We start from the raw sequence: 16,510 nt of genomic DNA on the forward strand, positions 1-16,510 counted from the left end.
TTCACTACAGGTAATACTATTACATGTGATTTCATGTAACAGAGATGTTTAGCCCCAGAAGAAAAGCTATTAAAGACACCACACTGCCATCAAGCAATTTATTCATTTGTGCCTGCCACCTGCAGTGCCCAAATTTCAGTTAACAATTTAATTCAGCGCTGCAATCACTAACACTATGTGCACATTTAGCTTTGTAGCTGAGGGTGCATGCTATTAAACTATTAAATATTTCCATCTACTGTGCCAGGTTTTAAAGATGCATCAAGTTAGAGAAATCTGGCCTCTGGTTGGAAATACCACGATAACCATCCCACACAGCTGGCTCGAGTGAAATTTCACATCTTTTTTAAAATCAGTCATCCAACTGAAGAAGTGCTGTTGAATACATACTTGGATTTTTTTTTTCCTTTATAGTATAGGCTCATACTGTACGCAGGAACTTGGCAGCATCCATTTAAATTGGTTTTTAATCCCTCTAGTAGTCCTAATTTCTCTTACAAAGGCTCCTGAATGATTGCAAAAGGGTAATGTATAAACACATTTTTAAGATGAACTTAATCATCTCAAGTACTGGATTGTGCTGTGACCCCAGAGGTGCCTCACATGAAGCACTACAGGATCTCACACACACAACAGCACAACATATAGCTGTTAAAATTGAATACTATTCCCACCAAAATTATTTGAGTACTTACCCAACCCCAAATAGCTATTCTGTCCTTATCAACAAAGGTCATTTCAGAAAATTTTCTGAAAGCAAACAGAATAGTTAAACACTTAACAGACTGCAAGTATCTGCCATTCTACAGATGTGCCTGTTTCCTATCAAGTCTTCCTCTTTCTATTGTACAAACAAGCATTTCCCACTTCATCATAGTGACCGCACATGAAAACATGATAATTCAGGCATGTGTGTCTTCAGGAAATTTAGAAAAACATCTGTGCATATGACACTCTGAAACCCCTCAACCCATACTCACTGACATTTATATTTGTAGGTCAGAATTCACTACCTGCCTTGTCTATTTTTTTTTTTAAAGACACACAAAAATCAAATTACAGCAGTAAGCAACAGACCAACACATGGAAATACAGTCACCATAAAAAAAAAAAATCAAGAAGATTGTGAAATTGTTTAAACTCCTTAACATTTTAAAATCGCACATAAAAAACCCTGTAAGATCAAATTTCATTGCAATTCTGAGAGATCTATACTGGGACTGTTTGTCTGAGTGAGGTTCTACAAGCATAAACCATGTGACAAATGTGAACTACCATTTGAAGACTGAGTATTTCTCATAATTCTGTGACAACAGAAACTTGCAAATGCTTGAAGTAAAACTTCCATCTCCAAGTTCCTTGGTAGCGTGTTCTTCTACTAATATGACACACATCATCTCTACAAAATCATCTCCATAAAATCAGAGTATGGTTAACTGGTGTTACAGCATTAACTGTCCTCTCTTTTAAAGATAAAATGATGGTTGGCATACAGATGACACACTCCAGTGTACAAGATTAAGCAGAATGTAGTTACTTTTTGCCAGTATTTTCAAGATGACAATTTGAAACCTTCACCTTGGTTTCCCCCTTACACAAGAAGCACGTAAAAGAAGGAGCAGGTGTTGACCTTTCCCTGTGGCTCACCTGGCTGCTTCTATCTGATCTTCCACTTCATATGTTCCCAGCCTTCTGTTTATGGCATGCATGATTTGGTCGCCCTGGTAGCCGCTGCCCCGGCCGTCAAAGCTGGCCACGATGATGCGCTCCGTGCTCGCCAGGTACGTGGCCCAGCTGATCCGGAAGGCTTGGTCCACCTTCTGACTGCAGGGTCCTGCATACCTAGGGGGAAATGTCACAGGATTCAGGCATTCACTCTCCACATATTCTCACATCAAGCATTTGAAATATAATTACTGCTGACAATTTTGGCCTTTAAAACAGGATAAACTTTCGAACTAAATGGAGGAAACAAGAAAGGCATCACTGACTGACTCCAAGGTGCCACTAAAAGCAATATGGTTTTTTGAAACTTCAGCTGTTAATCAAGAAAGCAGACTGGATTTTTTGTTTTGTTTTGTTTTACTTCTTTCTGGTCTAATAAGAAACCTTCATTATTTTGACTTAAGGCAGCTTATCAGAAATCCAAGCCAAGTTTTCCTCTGTTTTGGCATACCTAGTCACCTGAGTTTCAAAGTGATGCTCTCTATTTCTGTTACATTCACCCATGATTTATTTGGTTTAAGTCTTAAATCAATGAATAGCCTTCACTGGAAAAAATGAAAAATACCATTTTCTATGTCTCATCAGTCTGAACTATTTCTTATGCAGACTGAGAAAAAGAAAGCAAAACTATAATTGTAACTTTTTACTTGAAAATATTTCAGAAGCGCTTTATCACTATGAAATCATAATCTGAGTGCCTTGGCCTTACCATAATCTGAGTGATGGTAAAATTCTGTGCAGTGCACTTCTCTAGACACTGTTCAACAGAGTAAGAAATAGAAGAATGGATCCTTTGGCTCTGTAGCCCAATTTATCAGTCTTAAAAGCACAGAAAAAAATACTGGGAATTTAATTCAAGTTATGTATTCACAGAATTCCAAAGTAATTTCTGATATTAAGATCACTGTGAGATGATCAACCAGAGATGATCCTGACAAAGGTCAAGGTAAGTCAATAAAAATAGTATCATAATCAAAACAAGTCTTAAGAAGCCAAGAGCACTGGTTGTTCATTAAAATGTTCAATGGCCCATCAAAACATGCTACCAAATTGCAATATATAAAGATGCATCTAACAACTAACAGCCAGTTTCCTTACAGAGTCACCTTTTTGTATAAAAGGAGTAACTTAACATTTTTCTATTAATGCATACCTAAAATTCAGTAATTCACATTTAGAAGAAAACATACCAGGATGAACAGAAGTGCCTGAGGAAGACCAGACCAATCAGCACATGCTCATGGTCATGTATTTATGAAAAAAATACACAGCAAATGCAATCCTGACCACAGGATGATGCTTGTCAAACATCACAGAAAACATGCAATATCACACACACTGCTTCAGCTTTGAATACAAGGCTTATTCAAGGTTTCATTCTGGATTGTGATTTCATCAAAGATTACTCCTAAGGAACATCAGCAGAGGAGGAGGTAAGGTAACACGAACATCCTGGCTGTTAAATCACATAGAATGCATCTGCCTCAGTGCCAGTGCCAGAGCATGTGCTCATTAAGCATTACATCATCTTAGGGCACAGGAACCCACCATGAACTGGGATAAACCCCTATTTTCCATTCCATCTAAAAACTACTTCAACAAGCAATTAGAAAACATTCCAGTTTTGTGTTTCCTTATTAAGAACATTTGAAGTAGATGAAAGTGATTATTAACACAACACTGCCATGTGGTTGAAAACTTACACATCAAGGAGCAGAGGATGCTTCTTTGATTCATCAAAATGGGGAGGCAGAATCATTTGATACCACAGGTCTAAAAGTGAAAAGAGTTTCACTTAGGTCAGCTCTCCAGTGAAATTACTTGACATGCATTACAATTCATAGAAGAGAATGATTGAGCCACCCCCTAAAAATTATAGAGCAGTTTCAACTGGACTGTGCTAATATATACATGTAGAAGTTCCTAGCTATTCATTTAAAAAAAATTTTTACAGCTAAACTAGCAGAAAGTAATAAAATCTGGGTAATCAACATGCCGTCTCATGACATTATTCTAAGCTTACATGTGAAACTTGCTATGTCTCTACAGTAGTAAATCTAACACAGGCTCAAAAATAAAATTTCTCTCCCAGCAGAGGAAAGAAATTCTATATTATTTTGAACTTGCCAGATAGACTTTGCTTGACAGTTTGTAAAGCATCCCAGAAACATATCCAAGTATCTATTATTTTTGAAGCAATATTGATTCCAGTTCCATTCATGTTATTCGTCCCACCCAAGCTGGCTGAGAGCTGAACATTTTAAAGGCACACCCTGTAAGTTTTGCAAACGGAATGACTCAATTGTTCACTCATGAATTTTAAGTGAACTGATGCTGCAATGCTGATGGACTGCACTGCAGTAATAGAATGCAAATCTTACAGAAATTTTCCCAGATACAAATATGCAAGGCATCAGAACACTGAAACATAAACAATCTAAATTGAACACATTAAAATACTAATTTTAACTTTTTGCATACTTTATAGTCACAGGGGTGGATTTCTTCTCTAATAACCTACATGGATTTGTGAGCAGACTTGGAGCTTTAAGTAGGACTACATAAATGGGTTTCTATTCTCCTATTTTTGATATTAAAAATAGATTCCCCTTACCCAAAAGCTTTTACCCCGAAGACATGAAGTAGTAAGAACAAAGAGGAATTAAAAAAAAAAAAGAATATACAACTGATAGCATGAAGAACATCTTTAAATCTCCATCTTGCCTGGAAGATTTCATCTTTAGCCCTAGTAAAAATGTGACAGAAATAAAAGACAGAAAACACAAAGATAAAGAGAATTATTATATAAATAAGGCAACAGTGAAAGGAGGGAGGCATCAAAAAGAACAGTTTGCAATGACTGACCCACCTCAATACAGTTCATAAAATGGAATTCCATTAAGAATATCTGCTCACTTTATCAGGAGGAAGTTTGTCATGAGGAGGAAAGCTAGTAGCAAAGGCTGGAGCAAGTACAGTTTAGACAGGAGCCAGACCTCCCACTGCTGGGCTCTTTGATGTTGCTCAGCCTAAGAGCACACCAAGAACATTTCTCAACCCAAATTCTGAGGGGCACCACTCACAAGGCATTAACAGTTCATTTCCTGGCATTTTGTTCCACTCTGTACTAAGGTTTATGCAGTCTCAGAGCATGAATGTTTTCAAGAATGATTATTCAATCCAAATCTATTCAAGCCCCTCCCCCCACAAAGTCAAAGATGACAGAGTTGAAATGTTGCTTAAATGTTTTTTAAAGATTTTTTCATTTAGACTGTGTCTGCTTTTTCATAGTAACTGAACTTCTCCACTCTTGCAACCTGCTAACACAAACCAAGGGGACTTGCACCTGTAAATCAGAAAGACCTACTTGAATTTATAATGTAATTTAAATTCAACAGTGTTAAAGAGCTTTGGGTTTGGGCCCCAACGTCATTTCTCTTATTTATTTATTGCACTGTTAAACACTTCTGGTTTCTAGCTTATTATAAAGGGAAAAGGAGTTCAGCCACTTCATCATGAAAACATGAAGATACCACACTATGGAAAAAGCACATTTTAGATAAGAACATTTTGGGATTTCAGAAAATAACCGAGAATATTTGGAAATGTCCAAAAAAAAATCATCTTGCCTCTAAGCTCTGAAAAACTGCAAGAATTCCCATTACACCCATCTGTCCTGTCATGTCCTCAGCAGAAGACCTTGAACCACTTGGTAAAAAGGGGGGGGTGGGGTGGGAGGGGAAAGGTACAAGATGTTTTTGAACTTACTGTATCCACCTATACTAAGGGAGCCAAATTTTTTTGAAGGCATCTGAATATCTTTCAATGAATTTTCCAGTTCAGTGTTAGTTTCCAGGCATCTGAGGACTAAATAACAGAGTAAGTAAGATTCAAAGACTAAACAGATTTTTTTCAAATGCACCGCTCTTTCATTATGAACCACTTTAAATATTAAACCTGAGATGATGGCAACTTATATTGCAGTTTTACTTTACTGCAGTTTTGTTTTTCCTCTCAGATTCAACTTTTACAATATAGTTTTCCTTCAGTTCTTTATTCCCTGTTTTTAATTTAAATATAATTTCAGAAAAACCGAACAATTATTCAGTAAATACGTCATACACTACATACTGTGTTCTAGCCCTGTGTAAAATAATGTTAAATAAACTCTGAAAAAATATCTATCAAGCTATGAAAATTATTCTTCAGGTAATTATTTGAAATTAAATTTACCCTTTATAACTGTCACTTTTATTATTATATTATGCACTGAGAAGAAAATTAGAAAAAATTTACAGTGCAATTTTCTGGCATAATATAAATTAAAGACAATCCCATACCTTCATCATCAGTGCTTCTGTGCAGGGTAGACATGGGCAGGCCAGGACCTGTTAACAGGGCACAAAACCTTCATGTTTGCATGCTGGCTTGAAACACAGCCCTCGTACAGGAACTGGAAACGGGTGAACCATAAAAGCTCAGAACCTTTTTCCCTCCAGTCTGCTCAAGCTAAATTTTAGGTTAGCAGGGCCCAAATTCAAGGCACAGGATGCCACAGAATGTTTAGATGTCTCAGAGATGAAGCACACGACGTGAGGTACCGAAGAACAGAATTTCCCCTCTTTAGCCAAGCCCGTGCCTTGGTGGCCCACAGTGGTTTGGCCATCAGGAAGCTCTGTCACAGGGACCACTGCAGCTGTCTTCAACCATTATTACAATCTGACAGAAAATTCTGTCTGCTGTCTGTCCTCCTAGCCCATGGATTAAGTAAAATATTGGCATGTTAAAAAATAGCATACATTTAAATTTAAAGTAATTTTGGAGACGATTTTATTTTTCCCAGCCTTTGATTAATTTAACCCTTGTGCTATGTCTCAGGAGCACTTAGAAGTCACAGACAGACTACAGTCCCCCTGCCTACCTTATCATTACATCACTTGGATTTTCTTCTTGACCAGCAATATCTCAGTTTTATTCTCATACACAAAGCACTGCTCTTTACCCAGTCTGTTGCTTGTCACACTTTCAGAGCCTCCAAATTCCTCCTGCAGGCAGAGCTCCCCATCCATCTCTGGAGGAGATGCACAGTGGACAGGAGTGTTTTGCAGCTCTTTCAGGTCCACTGACAGATAGAACTAACAAGTTTCATCCCAGTTTTATCCCTGTTTGTCAAGGTACTTTTGAGCCTAGGAGGCAGTATGTTTTCCCACTGCCAATACATTTATCCAATGTTATCAACACATATCATTGTTACACAGCACATATCAAGATCCTGACGAAGTGAGCTTCTCCACCCCACTAATCAGTGAGTCATGTTTATGTCAATTAATTCGGGATATACTCACCGAGACAATTCAGCTGATAATACTGAGCGTCTTTGCTGAAGGACACAGAATAATACTGGCATCTTTTTTCATCCAGATTACAGCTAACACATTTAGTCAATTTTGGACTGCTTTCCAGGAGCACTCTGCAAAGTAAAGGAGCTTTATCTCAGAGTTATTTTTTTTAAGCTATGCTAAAGCAGTGTATGCTTTTTAAGTAAGATGGCTGAACAAAAAAATGTTAAAATTTGGAAGTGATAAAAACTGATTCAAAAACTAGAGAAAACAGAGTTTCTGCTTTTGAGTTCAATTAATACTGAAATTATAGTAATAGGAAAAAAAAGCATGCGAGTTATTTTTAGGGTTTTTTGCTTGAGGATTGATTGTTTCTTCTCACAATTTCCCTTTATTAGCTGAATTTATAAAAAAAATATTTCCATTATTTTTGCAGTTTATACTCTTACACTGATTTTCATTAAATATCTTAAAGATGACCCCACATTAGGCTGAACATACGAATCTTTAAGTTTTCAGTGATTTCTCTTAAAGTTTCTCTTTTTCATTAACAAAAGTTTTAATCCTACTGCAGAAAAAAGAATTTCTTACTTATAAAGGTTTCTTCCTCCTGGCATTTTATTATTTTCATTACTGATGTAGTATCTATAAAAAAAGCAAAACATACTGGTTTTAGTAAAATATTTACAGTATATTTAAAAATTTTATCTGACATGTTTAAATCAGATTTTTAATAAGTTAAAAACCTCCTCCCTCTTCTCTCTCCGTGCTTGCTTAGACCCTTGTTACCAGCCCTTATGGTAGGAAGAGGTACCTTATTTACAGATACTTACAAAAATTGATTGGTTACAGCTTCTATGCTGATTACTTCCCAATCTCCTGAAGTAACAGCTACTGGAACCTGGAGCAGGGGAAGAGGCAAGGCAAGAAGTAGAACATGAAGCTCCTTGATCCCCAGGAGCACCACAAGCCAGCAGTGGCTGTCCTAGAGAGCCTTCCTCACCTGTGAGCCATTTATGTAATGGATGTGCTTGTAACCTGCTGTGTCGCTGAAGATTCTGTAGTAGGAAGCATTGTCGGGTGCAAAGTGAGGGACAGATGGCTGGAACTTGAACATAAGAGAGATGTCTATTAAAGCAAAAAAACAAAACTCCAGATCCTAAGCGCTAAATTTAGGTTTTAATATCTCCAACCAGGACTCTCAATGCTTACAACAAGGCATCAATGAATGTACTGCAAACATTTTTGCCTTCTGACTTAGTAGGTAGAACCCATAGACATCACTCTTGAAATAAACACACTTGAAATATTTTCCTGCTCCTTGAGCAGCAGAATTCCCTGAGTATTAGTCCTGGCAGAGATCCAGGCCCCCCAACTCCCCACCCTCCTCAGAATTTGAAGTACTTTTGGTGGTCTTAGTTTTCTACCATTTTAGGAAACAATATGTGCATCTACTTTCAAAGGCACTGTTTTATTCCATCCAATGCAGCTGTAACCTATAAAAATGTAAATTTTGCAAATTCATGTTTTTCTTGAATTTCCCGTTTTAAAACACATACTTGTGAGCAAATTCTTTGAACTCAAATGTTTTTTTAGCTTAACAGTGAAAAATGTCCTGCTCTATTCAAAAAAACACAAGCTGCTTTCCAAGAGGAAATTTTGCTAGCAAGTAGGTGATTCCAGAATGACAGAGAACTCAAACTGGAATAATATTTTCATGAAGTAATTATCCATTTATCAATTGAGAGTGACAGAAATGAATCAATTCCTTCTATTGACTGCCATTTGAATGTGCTACATATGGTAGGGAAAAAGAGAGGAACGAAATGGAGCTGAATGAAATAAAACTTATTTCTGTGACAAATGCCCAAAGGATCTAAGAGCTAATTAGGCAACTGACACAATGTAACTGCCTCGGAGGTGTCACACCCATCTTGAAACAAAGCTGACGTGATTTGCCTCTGGTCATTCAGAAGGCAGCGACAGAAATTGTCTTTCCAACCGTGTGCTCCAAATCACCTCTCCTTGTTCCCAAGCAATGTTTTTGCAAAAAGTAATCTGGCAAATATTTTGCTAGCTTTTCCCTTATTTCTCAAAGTGTGACTTTCCTTTAACTCGACTGGCAAGCTCTAACAGCTGATGACCTGGAAGCCTTATACAGCAATGCAGGCTTTTCTGAGCATTCTTCATTTAAACATAATTTCATCTCTATTAAAAAAGAAAAAAACAAAACACCAAAAACCCAAAAAAACCCCAAACCAAAACGACCAACAAAAAACCTAAAAAGCCCTCCCACCAAAACTCATAAAAAACATTATAGATACAAAGAGAAGACTATATGTCTGTATTCTACACGCATTGATAATTTACTTAAATTTTTCTATACATATGTGCATATATACATCTTGCAAATGGATCAAGATATTCCTTAGCAGTCAAATATCATTTTATCATCCCTAAGAAGGTGAAAAAAATAAAAAAGGAATAAATATACCTATTCTATCCCCTCTCCAGTCCTCCCTACTCTCTATTTCTTTCTCAAATCCAAGAATCGTAGAGTGAGATTATCATTTCTTCCAACAGCTCCTAAGAAGTGGGTTGTCTCTTTAAAAGAAACAAAAAACCAACAACCTAGTTTAGTGGCACAGACTTGCATTTTGCCCTCTCATTTTGCACAACTGTTTACAAAGTCTGCAGCTTGATCATCACATTGTCTAATTGTGAAGCCTTTGCTGCAGAGAAGCAAAATGTGTCAGCGTTAAGGCCTTCCTTTCCATATCAAATTTGACAGCAGGTGGGTTGATCTCTCATCTTCATACTGCGGATGATTTCATCCCTGCTGTTGCCTCTCTCTTTGCATTTCTTTAAACTTTCATTTTTGACTTCAAAAGTGAATTAGTGACTAAAGCATAATCAGTGTGTGGAAAATGCGGGAGTGGAAAGTGTACTCCGTGTTCTCATCAAAAACTCTGAAACTCATTTCTCCCTCCAAATCTGAACTTTTGCATCTCTGCTTCACTTCCCCCAGATCTTCTGTGTAGTTCATTAGGTGCCTACTCCCTACCATGTACAAAAGGACTGAGAGGCAGCTTGGAAAGCATCATCCAGACAGTAGCGGCTGGTTTGGCAGAAGTGCATGAAAATTTTAATCTGGCCAGCTACATTCATCTTGTCCCCACTTCTCCTCAGTGGATATTTCATGCAGGGGAAAAATAAATAAATGAGTAGCCCCAATTAAAACCTGGAATGGTTTGTTGCAACCTGATACACTAAAAATTACCTTTGTCCTTAATGCCTTTATTCAATACAATTCAAAGGTTACAAAATAATAAATATTCTAAATACATTTTATTCCCTGGATCTTTCTGGAGGTAGTAGGAAGACTAGAAAGCAGGTAAACCAGAATAGCTGGCAACTCCCCAGAACAAAGGGAGTTCTGAATCTGGGCTCCTGCATTTCCCCTCTACCTACTGCTACCAAAGCAGCAGGTCAGAGGCAGAAAGGAGTCTGGAAAGGGCGCTTTGCTTTTGGAAAGCAGAACATAAAATCACAGAATGGTGTGGGGTGGAAGGGACCTTGAAGTTCATCTTGTTCCAACCCCCCTGCCATGGGAAGGGACACCTTCCACTAGACCAGGGTGCTCAAAGCCCCACCCCATCCAACCTGGTCTAGAACACCCCCAGAGATGGGATACCCACAGCTCCTCTGGACAATCTGTTCCAGTGCCTCACCACCCTCCCAGTGAAGAATTTCTTTCTAACACCTAATCTGAGCCTACTCTTTCCATTTAAAGCCATAACCTCTTGTCCTGTCAACAAGATGCACAGGTCACAGAGGGCATGGTTAGAGCCCCAGCCAGACTGCACTGTCAGCCCAGCCTGGGAGTTCAGAACCCATTACCCACAAAAAAACTGAGCTTAACCCCAGGCGTGGGGTGACATTTGAGATCATTTTTTCCCGTACATGTAAAAAACAGCAAGTGAGAGGACTGGACCTACACACAAGAGGCACTGCAAAATGCAAGGCTAATATGAAATTTTCATAATTATCAGAATTATTTAGCATGTAGCAGCTTTAGAAATTGAATACTCACTCTGCCAATCCAGCCAGTTGTACTTTCTTCAGTAAACTGTTTTTCCTAAGAACAAGAAAAACAAACAATCCCACAACAATTATGTTTATTTTACATCAGGCTTTATTTCTACAAAGATAAACATACAGATACACTCTACTCCTTTCTAGTTTCATCTACCATTGCAACTCTCCCACTTAATTTCTCTTACCTTTGGACATGACCAAGTAGCATTTTCAAAGTCACAGACTGTGAGGACTGAAAAATTCTGAATTCTTCTGAGCCACTGCAGACAAATCCTTTCATCTGTCACCCATGTTACAACACTCAAATAATGATCACTAGAAACAGCAACAACATAAGATATTTAAAATCCTCTCTGTAATAGCATACCATACAATTGCATTCAGCAATTCACTGAATGAGACTCATCTGGCTATTTTCATTTCAATCTACTCTTCAACAATAAACAATGATGCAAATATAATTGAGCCATTTTTTCATCAATTGTTTTTGCTGCTAGTAGATGCCTTGGTTATTTTCAGAGACACAATAAAGAATTAGATGGCTCATACAAACCCACTTCCAGAAAGACTGCAATTAAATTTTAACAGCTATTCTCTAATGCATAAAATAATAGCTACTCCAGGCTGTTCATAAATCTTGTACTGTGTGCTTCTAGAGGAAATTCTTCTGAATATTAAGTTGTATATGCCTTAGATGAAGCAATTCTATCCTTAGCTGCCTGAAGTTGGTTGCTTGTAATTATTTTCTGAATGACAGATACTTTTGTTCAATTTAGTAGTTATTTCTTTAGTTGCAATGGAGGGAGAGATCATACCAAACTCAGATATGACTATCTGAATATTTTACTTTCATCTTCAGAATACCACCCCGCTGACATGAAGGATGAAGTATCAGAAAAAAACCCATTTTCATGAATATTCCCGTATATTAATTTTAAAAGCACCACATAAAATTTAGTGGCTTTGTTTACCATAACGATCTGTTAGATGTACTGTCTTTTCTTATTTTAGATCTTTCCTATCTCCTTGAAGCCTTATGAACTAAAATAAAACAAACTTCCCCTCCAAGGCAAGTATACATTTTTAACCATAATTTGCACATTTGACTTAGTTCCAAGTTCATGTTCCCTTTTCCCCCAAAGTTAGTTAACAAAAATGTGTGGGAAGTCTTGTGATAAGAGTATCTTTCTGATCACTGCAGTTTGGGGAAGGAAACACTACAATTAGTGTGGATGGATTAAAAATGTGTCAGCTGGTTATCAAAAGCCTTCAGATTTATTTCTACATTATAGTTTCAAATTCATGTTTGGAAAAGGTCTATTTCTGCATTTATATTAGACTGGGACGTCAGCAGGTCATTTAATTGCTACTGCCATTGAGTCTGCAGGAGCTTGTTTGCAAAAAAAAAAAAAAAACCAAAAAAACCCCATCAATCTTCCTGAACCTATAACAGTGGTTTCTCTTGTTTTGTATAAGAGGAATCAGTCCCACACTTTTGATTCCTTCAAAGTGAGAGTCGTTAACAATTCTGGCGACTATAAATCATTAATCAGACAAGATGAACATTACAAAGAAAACAAACTAAACAAATATCATTTATCGAGCTATTACAATAACCATCTCTCCCCTGTGAGAGTGGGAATGCACCTTCAGCACTCAACAACACACAAAAGCTTAACTAAGCTGCAATTAACTCAAGTATAAAGTACAGTAGTTCTGCACTGCCCTTCCTCATTTGTTGCTGGAAAGGGATACTCTGCACCTTCTCTAATTAGAAGTCAGCTTATTCTAGGATGGATAATTTCAGACAAGAAGAATCCATTCCCTTCATCCTCCTGCTGGCTAACAGGAGCCCCCTGCATCCATGGTGCCAAAACCTGGGTTTAAATGCTGGATGGATTTCATGCTGGTCATTCAAGCAGAGTGTCACGTTTCAAGTACCATCACATGAAAAAGCACTGCCATTCCAGATTCTGGCAGTTTTTCTTGACAAATAAAACTCTTGCTCTGCAACATAAGTGAGCTGTGCCCCCTTCAGATGGAGGGGTAAAATTGGTGCTCATCCCAGCCCTGGATAGTGCTGTAGCAGGCAAACATTTGCTGAGGCACTGCCCCTCATCATCCCCAACCAGGCAGGTGGAGTGAGGTCTGCCACTAACACAAACTCAAGTTTTGCTGAAAATTTAGCTCCGTGGAAGTAAAAATAGAATTTTCCATCACAGAAACTAACCTTTCTTGTCATACAGTGGTGTACATATAAATACAACGTAAATAAGCAATACTTTGTGCTTCCAGAAAAAAACCCCACCCAAGAGCAACACTGCACATTGCTCACCTTTTCCTATTCATGTACCTTGCTCTTGCAAAGTTTCCCAAGACTTGTTCTGGCCACCTTAATTTTTGCAGGACACATATGGTGAGACCTGACCATTATTTGGATCAGCCACCAGGAAAACGAGTGAATTTTGATCCTTGAACTCATCACTCAAGATTTACATTTGTACTAACAGAGTGGCAAATCAATTTAAAAATGGATGGACTCCATGTAACCCACAGCTCTGTTAGCCAGATGGGTGTGAGGCTGGAAGGCAGCTGATGGTTATTCTCCTCACCTCAACTTCCATAAGGTATGAACAAAAATTTTAAAAAAAACCTCTAAGACAGCAAAGATCTTAATCAGGACTTAGCAAAATGTAAAGGGCTTTTAATTCAGAGGCACTGGAATTCTGGAGGAAAACATGGCACGACAGCTATCTAACATGCAGCTATGGCAGTGTGACTGTAAGGGAAGGATGAAGAACAACATATTCACAAGAACTTGCATCTCTGTTAACACATGGATGTTACACTGTGGTGAGGCTGAAATGCAAGAGTTCTGATTTTCCAGTTATAGGCCCCCACGCATAAAATGCTGGTTTTATGCATAAGCTAACAGACCTTTGTTTTTTTCTGGTTTATCAGTAAAACCTGTGCTTTCATACCCACCATGTTTGTAAGTGCAAACCTCTAAAACATTTCCACAATACTGTAAAAAAGAAAAAAAACAAACCCCGAGATTTGGGATACCAAATTGTGTGCATGCACTTTAAATTGATGTAGCTGCTCTTTACAAAATACATTTATATCATGTTGTGCATTTCCAGTGGCATTTTGAGGAATACAATTTTCCATTTACTCTGAGAGGTGCTGATTTTCACCATCTTCCCAAAGAAAACAAACATTTTAAGTATAAATCTGAAGACAACCATGATACCTTGCCTTAGCAAGGAGTCTGCTTCCAATGAAATCAAATCTTCACGTACCATTAAGGTTTTGTTTTGTTGGGTTTTTTTTTTCTCCAGTGAATAGAAATACATATATTATAATTTGATTATACGAAAACTTGCTCATATTAAAGTTGTACTGTGAAATGACTTCACCATAGTTAGACTCCACTGAATGTGACGAGCCAAGAACTTGTCACATTCTGAATATAACATACATGGAATATGCCATCTATATATAATCACTGGGAGGATAATCTCTGTGCAGATTTTCTCTGGTAAATCTTGTTGCTACCAGAGCCACATTACAGGGAAAAACTGCCATATACACTGAATACAGGGAGGTCACATATAAAAGCTCCTCCTCTCCCATCAAAAGAAACAATCAAATATCAAATATTTAACCAAAATTTCTCACCTTGATTTTATTTCTGCAGGTGGAAATATTTCAACAGGGCTGGGAGCTGAAAGGGATGTGGTATCCACAATAAAGAATCTTACAGTTGGATTTGTAGCTCCTGCCTAAAAATAAAATTTTTCATTGTACTTTTGAAGAGAGAAGATTCATTGTGAGGTGTTTGAAATTATAGATGAATAAGTTACTACAGACAGAAAGGTAAAACCAACCAACTGCAAACATGTGAGAAGACAAGTTCCTAAATGCAGTTTTAGGATTGATACATAAATTATCCCTTGTATTTTTCACACAGAAGTGTCAGTTATTGGTTTCTAGATAAGAAAGACTACTACCTTTAGAAACAATCACAGGGCTTGCTGTATTTGACCAGATCTCACCCTACATACCACACACAGTACCTAGAGAGAATCAAATCCATTGCTAACTCCCAGGAAAATGCTTCTCCAGGGAAGCAGCACCTCACATGAACTAATCATATCACAGCTGCCTGTATCACAATCAAAGCTGTGACTGCAGCATGCACTGCACCATCTCTAATGTAATGCTGCTGACAGCAAAAGAGCTGTGTCAGTAAGGGCTGCTTCTCCTGTGGCTAACCAGCCAAGTCCTCATGGAAACAGCTAGGGAGCCAAGCTTGTTCCACCTCCAGAAGTCAGCAATATTCCAGACAAAAGGGGTTTGTAATAAAATGTGTAATTTAGATTGGCAATTCATGCTACACCTTCTTCTCTTCCCAAGGGCCGTGCTCAGGACTGCAGCTGTCAGTGCCCCCTCTGGGGGAGGCTCCAAGGGCACAGGGCACGTGCCCCAGGACCTTTGGGAAGGGTTAGGGAGTGACCAGGGCTGCTGCAGAGAAAGCTGAGCCTGGCACTAAGAGGGCAATTTCTCCACCAGACACCCCTACCAGATGAGCAATAAACTGACTGTATCATCTGTCCTGGCCCATTAATCAAGACTGAAAATATCTTCCTGGGATGGCCAGATCATCATGGATTGGGGCAGGCAGGGCATGCTGATGCCTTAAGCCAACACAGAGTATCAAATCCCCAGGGTGAACAGAAAGAACTAAAATGATGGACTTGAGATGATTTCAACCCATCTATTCCTCCCCAGCAATGGGGATGCCCAGCACTGTGATGGTGAGGGTATTATGGAGGCCAACTCTGAGAACATGTTTGCATTGACACTCAGCAGGGTAGTGCAACTGTTGTACTCTAAGGGTAATTTGTACTTGCTTTACGTCTTAAGTGCATTGCTCAGATAAATCTAAATCCTGTATAACATCAAATAGCAGGTAAGTCCTGCATTAAATAGGAAATCCTCCCCACATGGAGCACATGAAGGAGCCCTCTGCCCTCTGATTCTCACCCCATTCAGCCCAGTGCCAACTGTGCCATGAGCAGTGGGCACAAAGTCACGTGGAGAGGAGGGGGAAGGAGGAGGAGCTCCTTGCACTAAAGCTTTCACTCTCACAGCTAAAACTGGAAGAGCTTAAGGTTTGGGCAAAGAAACTCCTTTAGCAGATTCCTCCTCTTCCTCTCAATACAGGAAGCTGAAAATACCAGATTAGCTGAAGATTCCATTATCAATACCATGCAGAACCCTAACCCAATGTACATCTGCCTGATGCCTTGTACCAGCTTAGCTCCCTGAGAGATTTTTTATCT

At 38.4% G+C, this 16,510-nt stretch overlaps 1 protein-coding gene across 2 annotated transcripts in view; it reads right to left on the reverse strand.

Moving 5' to 3' along the window:
* DPP4 (dipeptidyl peptidase 4) overlaps nucleotides 1–16,510 on the reverse strand; it is a 74,296-nt gene that overhangs the window by 44,859 nt on the left and 12,927 nt on the right. For both annotated transcript variants that reach the window (XM_018911470.3, XM_018911469.3), the window contains exons 10-21: nucleotides 14,844–14,947; nucleotides 11,348–11,477; nucleotides 11,158–11,202; nucleotides 8,068–8,172; nucleotides 7,898–7,965; nucleotides 7,656–7,709; nucleotides 7,071–7,195; nucleotides 6,066–6,113; nucleotides 5,494–5,592; nucleotides 3,429–3,498; nucleotides 1,648–1,842; nucleotides 696–750 (exon numbers count right to left, since the gene is read on the reverse strand). In XM_018911470.3, coding sequence (XP_018767015.2) covers nucleotides 696–750; nucleotides 1,648–1,842; nucleotides 3,429–3,498; nucleotides 5,494–5,592; nucleotides 6,066–6,113; nucleotides 7,071–7,195; nucleotides 7,656–7,709; nucleotides 7,898–7,965; nucleotides 8,068–8,172; nucleotides 11,158–11,202; nucleotides 11,348–11,477; nucleotides 14,844–14,947 — 1,098 coding nt within the window. The remainder of the gene's footprint in view (nucleotides 1–695; nucleotides 751–1,647; nucleotides 1,843–3,428; nucleotides 3,499–5,493; nucleotides 5,593–6,065; nucleotides 6,114–7,070; nucleotides 7,196–7,655; nucleotides 7,710–7,897; nucleotides 7,966–8,067; nucleotides 8,173–11,157; nucleotides 11,203–11,347; nucleotides 11,478–14,843; nucleotides 14,948–16,510) is intronic.

Source organism: Serinus canaria, chromosome 7 (assembly GCF_022539315.1).
Source record: "Serinus canaria isolate serCan28SL12 chromosome 7, serCan2020, whole genome shotgun sequence".
NCBI classification, from domain to species: domain Eukaryota; kingdom Metazoa; phylum Chordata; class Aves; order Passeriformes; family Fringillidae; genus Serinus; species Serinus canaria.